The following is an 8,712-nucleotide window of genomic DNA, read 5'->3' as shown; positions in this document are numbered from 1 at the left end:
AATTTCCTACTTGTTAAACATATGGGTCCCTCTGACTTCGTAGAGACCACACCTCCTGTATGTGACTCTGTGTGTGTGTATGTGTGACACAGAGTGTGTGTGTGTGTGAGTGTGTGTGTGTGTGTGTGTGTGTGTGTGTGAGAGAGAGAGAGAGAGAGAGAGAGAGAATTGCTTCTCCAAACTGTTGCAGTTTGCCATCTGGTGGCTGTGTTATTACATTGCAAACCTTTCACCTTTTTGTAGTAGTCACTATGTTCGAAATTTCAGAAAAGACAATGCAGACATGTTAAAGCCTGTAAAATTATTTTAATCAATATTAATATTCACATGAAGAAATGTCCAACACCAGTAGAATGACTTAGTGAAACATGTCGATCCATGACTGAACGGAACAAAAAATGTACCGCATAACAAGACTCAGGATGAGCAAACACATTTTTTTTTTTTCAGCTCAAGGGAAAAATAGTCAGTTGTGAGTCATTTGTTTGTTTGTTTGTTTTTTAAATCATGAAAGCAATATTAATTGATTGCATGTAATAACAAACCAATACGTACAAAGAATTAAATTCTGCATTATTATAAACACAATGTACATGTAAACGGAAAAACAACAAAGGATCAAGACATCACCGGCCACTGTTTGCATTTTTTTTTATTCCAAATAAGTTACATACAAACCCCTAGTGTAGTAATGTACTTAGTACCAAAACATTATAGGATTTGCTGTGTTCACATAGGCGTGTGAATAGATCACAGTGTATATATTACATGTGCATATATTACACATACATATATACACACACATACCTACATGTATGAAAGCACATATATACATACAGTACAACTCACAGTCATATCATGCAGTCACACACACGTAGACTCAGGAGTCCAGACTCAATGCTATTGGTTATTTTCACTTTGTCCAGTCTGTGCCTCGAATGAAATGAAGTGGATGGTCACCAAACGGGACAGGAAGCGACCGACAAAACATGAGGCAAAGGATTAGGAGAATATAGACTCCTTTTTCTTTTTTTTTCCTTTAATGCCATTCTTCAGGATTGAACAGGAAATCACCACTAACCTTTCACACAACTTAACAGAAACACAGCCAGCTGCTTTTGAAATCCCATGAGGAAAGCAGAGAGAGAGAGGAGAGAGAGAGAGAGAGAGAGAGAGAAAGGAGAGGAGGTGCCCAGATCACTTCCTTACAGGAAAAATGCTCAAAAATGTCTAGAACATACAGAGCCGCGTGGATGTTTGGCTTTAAATGTATCTTGCAAAGTGCGTGAAACTTTTAGAGGGTCCAAGAGCACCTGGACTTTTTCCACAAAAGTTTCGACAGAAAGTGATGTTTGAGTTTTTGGGACTGAGACTGCTAAATCAAAGCATTCATTGACATCAGAGACAGGTTACCTATGTACAACAGCAAAGTTCCTTTTTTTTTCCCAAGCCATGATTACTGATAAAGAAGCAAAAACTACTCACAAACCTACAAAGATACATTGAGAGACACCACAGGAAAAGGTGCAAAAATAAGACCTTTGGCCCTGACCCTTGTACAGTACAATACAAGTTGTGCCCCTTTCACACTGCTCATCCAAAAATAAAGGAATGGCTGGTTGCACGTCCACCATTAATGTTGAAAGTTTGGCACAGAACAACAGAGCATATCAGAAAGCAATGAGTAGTGCAACAGTGGCCCAAGTTCATCTCTTTGAGTGTAAATTCATCTAATCTGGAGTTCACACATGCAAATGTGCATAAGGCATTGTTTAAGAATGACAGGCTGAATGTCTGTGCCAAACTACATGCACATTGTAGAGTGAAACTGTATAATTCTGCATCAGAGAAGACCACTAACTAAATGCTTAGCCTATTGACAAGTTGTAGTGCTCATGTGATGTTTTTAACTGTGTCAATGGATAAAGATGATTTTAGTGCCATGATTTTTTGGGGAAACTTGTCACAGGTCTGTGTCACAGTGTGAAAAGGGCAAAGATTGGTCTTCAAGAAGAATAGAAGAGGAATCAGCCTGAGAGCTGCATAAGTGTGAAGCATTCAGGTCCTGAAAGCAGTATTTACATTACAGCCCAGAGGTCCACATGAGGGCTGAGCTCAACTCACTTTCAGTTTAGTCAATGCACGCTCAGTTCTTTCTTAATAGATGCATTTTGTCATGTGTTTTTGTTTTGTTTTGTTTTGTTTTGTTTTAACTGACTTTCTGCATTGAACAAAGTGAAAGAGAATTGAATTGCAGAGCCATGACAGAGAGGCTCTATCAGCTTTGTTATAGCTTAAGGAATGCAGAGGAAGAAGAGTGTTTGAGGGCTGGAGTTCCCTCAGTGTCTGGCTATCACACAAGGAACACACTGAAGATGCTACTGTCAAAACCCTCCATACAAGCTGATGAAATGAGAAGCACATCGAAAGATAAACTCAATGACGATGGCTCCCATGTCACCCCAAAAAAACTATTCTATTTGACATTTCCTTGCTTTCATTGGACCATCAGTACATCAGGGGTATATGAACACATGTAAGATGTAGCCAAAAAGGTCAGGACCTACCTGTCTTTATGGGCAATTCAGAGTCTCCCTCCCTACATGGTGCTAGAAGTTCTTGCCAGAAAATTTGAAAGCTGCAGCAAATACAGAAAATATGGCAAACAGGTTTGGTAGACAGGAGTATAATGCCGCATAAACAGGCAGTCATCACGGCCTCCGTCTTTGCACTGGCCAATAACCGCCAGAGGTGTTGTTTCTCTGACTCAGCAATGTCAGAGAAACGCAAGAAGAAACATATGCACTGACACTGTATTGCACTTCCATGACAGACATACATTCCTTGACCCTACATGAGATTTCTACCCCAACAATTAAAGGTTAACATAAGTTAAAGGTTGTTTTTTTCCCCCCACAGTGTCTAAACACAAAGAACAGTGTCATTTAACAGTGCTTAAGCCTTACTGATTGGTTATCACTTATTATTATTTTTGAATTATTACTGTAAGTGTACCACAGTCCTCTCAGCAACACTTCATATGGTCACTCCAACTCTCTCACACGTAAGAGACAGACAAAGTTGAGGAGCTTGATTTAGTTTGCCTGGACACCCAGGAGGTTGGGACATGCGCTTTTGAGGCTTTTTAGTTGTATTAATTCCTCCATTCAAGAGTCATGAATGGGCGAGATACCTGCTTAAAAAGTCACACAGAAGCTCAGGAAAGTTGCCAACAAAGTCAACGAGGACATTATTGCTGGTTTGGCGACTAAAAGTCCTCGAGTGAAGAATCCAATCACCACCCCGAATGACTCTTAGTTTTGCACTTTTAGGCAAGCTAAATCAAACCGATTTCATGTGTGTGTGTGTGGTTGATTTATGTGAGCGCTGAGATTCTCAGCTGAACCTGTATTTTCCTGTTAAAAGATGAATTGCATAATGGCTTCAGTAACCCCTGAAGGCAGGAGAAAAAACAGTATACAAAGCAAAAAGTAACTTGCACATATATAGCAAATAGAAAACTTCTATACAAATATATAGAAGGAGAAAAATCCTACTGGGCCCAGGTCTGGTTGTATACTAGAGTTAAAGTACAGTACAGTGATAATTGTTATGTGTTTGGTCCCTGGGAGACAAGCTACTGCAGGCTATAGGTGACACAAAGTTTGATTCTTTAGGTTTGAGAAAGTGACTTTAGGTCTGCACTCAGTCTTTTGGGTTTGATGCCACGGCTGCTTGTATCAAAATTCTGCTGTCTCCTGAAAGCATCATATCTCCATTCTAGTGGTTTACATGCTTCTATTATAGAAGGACTTTTATGGGGTGAATAATTTTTGTGACCCATCCAGGACTGCAAAAATACATGCCCGAGCTGAATTTTTAGGTTTCTTTCCCTCAAATCCTGAAAAGCTTATTCATTTGGAGAAATGAGATTTTCACCTAACAGCAGAGAGAAGGAACAGGCTGGATACTAGATTGAGAGAAAGGCTATTTGTGAGAAGGAAGCTCTTGGGAAAGCTAGCTCAGTGTGTGTTTACTTAGTGATGCAGTATGAACAACAGGGGAACTGTTATCTAACAGGGAGTGTTAATATCTACCAATGATTCGACCACATATAATCAAATTAAATGTTATTAGGATCATTAATGGTAATACCTGACGCCACAGCTGCTCTTGCTGTGACCCAATCATGAGGTCAACCTTGAGGTTTATGGGTCACATCGCACCTATTTATGATCTCAACACTTCCAATACAAATGAAAGCATATCTGTTATGTTTCACATCAGTTGCTTTTTTTTTTTTTTTTTTTAGGAAATCATATGAGGCCTGTTGACAGCTTTTTGCTGTAGATTTTACTCATATTAAAATGAAGTCTTTGTCTGCCTCTTCCCCAGAGTCTGATGATTTCGTGCCTGCTCCCTTGTCTTTGTCCCGGTTGGGGGAATGATCCTTGGTCTTGAAGAAGCCGTGATCCTCAGAGTTGATACGGAGCGGGCTGGGACGCTGAACCGAGTCCACAGACGCCGTCCTCACTGGAGATACACAGAGAGAAAGAGGAAGAGAGGAGATGATACTGTTGATTATGCTTTGGTTCACAGCAAAAAGAGAGGAGACAGAGAGAAGAGCAGGAGGAAAAGACGGGGGAACAGGAAAGGAAATAGGAGGTGAGGAGGAGAAGGGAAGCAAGATTTTTTTTTTTTTTGCATTCCGTATCATGGTTCAGGGGCTTTTTTTTTTTTTTGTTCTGTGTATTGTCATTTCTGGGGATCCAAACAGCATCTTGTGACTATTGGGGAGGCTAAAAAGTCAATCTGCCACCTACATAACACTTGTTGTTCAGATAACTGTGGGTTGCTGCGATCTCCGAGTGATGCTCTTCATCTCTCCTTATGTCCGTTTGTCCGTTCACAGAGACACAGTCAGTGTGTAGGGGTCAACATGGTTACCATGGTGACAGCAGAACAAAAATACAAAAAACAGTAAATGTTTAGACTTGGTTCACAAGCCATCTACGAGCTTGTGGTTTGGCTGGAAAACATGGAGACATGGTTTGAGTGTTTTCTCCTGTGTATTTTTCTGCTCAGCCTTGCCTCCCCATTCATAACAATTAGAGCTGGTGTCCCTAAATCAACTGGTAACTTGTTTGGTCAGCGTGCCGCCTGTGGTGTCAGCCCTGACATTTATTAAAATATATTGGCTATGGAAAAGTCAACATGGTGAAAGTAAATTGGCCACAAAAAATGTTATTTGCGATAAGCTGGGACCCTTGTGGCTCTATGAAACCATGCAAAAGCCATATACAGTGTATTGATTAGTCAAAACAATACATCCTACTCTCATCACATAATTCCTAACTGTTAATCTCTTTCATTCACTGAGGACACATTTATCACTGAGGTCATGCACACTGGCCTCATCGTGGTTATTGCTAATGCAACTTTGGAATAAATATATATAGATAATGAAAAACATCCAATCACCAAAGTGGGAGGGGCTTAAATGACAATCATTTCCAGGTCTGATGTGCCATCAATCTTGCCAGTGCAACTTTAAGATCTACAGATATAGATCAATAAAAACAGCCTGTTAGGAAAAGGGCAGCGGCCTAAATGACATCTGATCAACACAAAGCTGATTATGCCAGCTGAGCTTTCAGATGAACAGATACAAATCTAAACAAAACAAAACAAAATAAAAAAAAAAAACAATGGGGAAATGGGAGGGGCTTAGATGACATAACCAGTCAGGAGAGTCTGACAAGGCATCCCATGTATCTCTGACAGTCACAGGAGGGTTTCACTGACAACATGGTAAAGAAGGGAAGGATGGACAGGGGAGGGAATAGGGGAGTGGAAAGCAAAACAGAAGGGAGAGGGGAAACAGAGTGAAAGAAAAATAAATAAGTGCCTGAGCTGCCAGTCTGCTTGTTACATAATAGATGATAGACCGTGGAGCTGAGAGAGAGAGCTGCGACCCCAATCTGTCAGTGCGGTCTCTATTGTGCTCATACATCCAGACAGACAACAGCCAGCCTACGCAAAACTATCAGACCAAAAGTATCACCAGTAGCCAATTCAGTCTAATTTAAAGCAACCTAGTGCTTGTCTTGGGCAGTTTCAGTTTTAAGTAAGATGTCATGGTTTAGTGAGGTCAGGCACATTTTATACACTCTACAGAGAATGGCTAAGCTGATCTATCTGTAATCAAATCTACTGTGAAGGAGTGAGTGATGGAGAGCAGAGAGGGAGTGAGAGAGCAATTTGACATAAAACATGGACCAGTCTGTCTGAGGGAAATCTGTTCTGGCCAAAGGCGATACAGCTTATTACAGATAATGTTGCATGCCAGTGCAATGCGTTTTATGGGCGTGTGGTAAGTCAAAATTTTACAGAGGCAGGAAAAAAAACTTTGCAACCCACCTTCCTGAGCGGCTGAAGTCTTGTTGGCAGAGCCTCCCTGCTGGCCCTCCTTTTCCTTCTCTGACAGCGTCCTCTTCAGGGTGGGAGGGAGAAGTGCAATTTTAGGAGACACGCTGCCGCTGCTGGGGGAGTCGGGGCTCTCGTCTGCCAGTGAGATGACCAGACAGACAAGCAGGTAAGCAGATTTGCTTCGTAACAAAGACCCCTAACAGTGGAGATGCAGGAAGTACAAACTGCACCAGTGGAACACCTGTCTCCTCATTGTAGAAATTTGTTTGGATACAAGGCTTGAACAGTACCTATGCTCCTGCTGCTGGCAGTCCTTGGCTTCTGTGGGATGGTGGGCCGGGCAGCCAGGGCAGGCTTAGCTCCCTGGGGCACGGGAGGTTTGGGGCTGACTGGTCCACCAGGGGAAGTGGAGGACGAGGTTGCCCGCAGACGAGGGGCCGTCTCAGGCTTGGCCTCCCCACGGGGGGGAGTCTTATCTGGAGAACTGCTCGCCAGAGGGTCAGGCTTATTAATAGAGCCACTGGGAGATTTGTTTTCTGCAGGGGTGGGCTGGGGCTTGGCTGTTAAATGAGGGAGATGCACAAGGAATGCACACATACACACACACAAACACATACAAAGAAAGAAACACATGCACACCAATAGAAAAGTATGAACCCAGTCATTCTACCGTGTTGTATGTTCCAATTCAGTGATGCCTGAGAGTCAGACCTTTTTTCACAGCAGCCATTCTGACATAAATAAGAGGTAAACACAAGTATTACTAATGACATTAATTAAGGTTCTGTGTAGTTTAAGTGTAGCAGAGCCTTTCCAGTGAGCCAGCATGAACAACACCAGGACCCTGGCTCTATGAGATCTAAATGGAACAGAATTTAAATTGATGTCATTAGTGACACTTGTCTTTACCCTGCTATTTCATGTCAAAATGGCTGATGAAATTAGCTTTTAAGTATTCAGAGGTCCATTTGGATCAGAAGTGGCTTTTCTCTCATTAAATTTCCGGTGCCTTGTATTTCAAGAGAGCACCCTGGGAAAATACTGTACACAGTCAATACAATAAAAACACCAAAAAAAAAATCCCAACAGCTCACCTGATGCATTGCTGTCAGGTCGGTCAGGGCTGGAGGACTGGAGGAGACGAAATGGAAAATGTTGGCTCACTTTGTGCACGAGTACAGCTCACATACCCAAGGCGAGTATTCATAGTGTGCTTTACTGTATAGCACACTCACACACACCCACACCCTCACCCTCACCCTCACCCTCACACACCCACACCCACACACACAGCTCTCAAATTGCTCTTATTAAACACTCTTCCAGTCATTCACTTTCTCTTGAATCACACACATGCTGGGTGGCTGACAGGTGCTAAGTGGATTCATGGGATATAAAACCTATGTTGTCTGAGGAAAAGTGACACCTTTCCTATTCTCTACTTCTTGCTTTTTGTGCTTTTAGGGAAATGAACAAGTGTGAGTAGACAAGAGGCAGGGAAAAGAAACATAGTAAGTAGGACCCAGGAGTGCTTTTGGAGCATTTTAGACAATTTAGGAATTTGAAGTGGATGAAAAATGCTCAAGATGTTTAGATGCTAATGTGACTGATGACAGAGAATTTGCATATCAGTGTTTCCTTCCTGTCTTCGCTCTGTCTCCATTTGTCTGCATCCCTTCCCTCACTCCCTTTCACCTTCTCCTGAGAGGAGGGCTGTTTGTGTCTGTGTGCTGAATAGCTGACAGGCACAATGACTGGCCAAATGTATGCACACAGCCTCAGCTGGGCATGTGGAAATGCTTTTTATTTTGCACTCTCTGCTGGGATCCATTTTTTCCTGTGGGCTGAACAAAACAGTGTTGACAAACGGAGATTAAACACCTACAGTGCTTTGACCCCATAACAAAAATCTCCCCTGCCCTCATTTGAAAAAACTAGAACCTCTACTTGTCTCAGAGTGTTTTATCATTGTTCATACAAAGATTTGATCAGTAATTGACAGACATGTTGATTAATTAAACATTCTAACAATTCGGAAATTTCCATAGTTACATAGTTACTCATTCATACAATCTAATATTAACCATATCAACTGTTATGACCGTCTATATTTTTGTCTCCATAAAAAAAATCGCAGCAGCCCAAAATGAAGCAGACAAGCTTTTAATTAGAAGTGAATGAGAGATCATGCAATCCCCCTGTAGCCATATTCTGATACTAATACTAATTCTAATAATCCCTGATGAAAATACAATAATTCACAAATTCCCTGAGATTGCTAGA

The 8,712-nt window shown here is 41.6% G+C and overlaps 1 protein-coding gene across 3 annotated transcripts in view; it reads right to left on the bottom strand.

The window, feature by feature from the left end:
• Positions 1-3,003: 3,003 nt before the first annotated feature.
• Positions 3,004-8,712, bottom strand: part of LOC115373899 (F-actin-uncapping protein LRRC16A-like) — a 91,487-nt gene continuing 85,778 nt past the window's right edge. For all 3 annotated transcript variants that reach the window (XM_030072529.1, XM_030072528.1, XM_030072530.1), the window contains 4 exons: positions 7,524-7,560; positions 6,720-6,989; positions 6,421-6,564; positions 3,004-4,533 (listed from right to left, as the gene is read on the bottom strand). In XM_030072529.1, the coding sequence (XP_029928389.1) occupies positions 4,358-4,533; positions 6,421-6,564; positions 6,720-6,989; positions 7,524-7,560 (627 nt within the window). In that variant the 3' untranslated portion in view covers positions 3,004-4,357. The remainder of the gene's footprint in view (positions 4,534-6,420; positions 6,565-6,719; positions 6,990-7,523; positions 7,561-8,712) is intronic.

Source organism: Myripristis murdjan, chromosome 16 (assembly GCF_902150065.1).
Source record: "Myripristis murdjan chromosome 16, fMyrMur1.1, whole genome shotgun sequence".
Taxonomy (NCBI): Eukaryota; Metazoa; Chordata; class Actinopteri; order Holocentriformes; family Holocentridae; genus Myripristis; species Myripristis murdjan.
The sequence above is the reverse complement of the archived record's forward strand: the minus strand, read 5'-3'. Positions and strand labels throughout refer to the sequence as shown.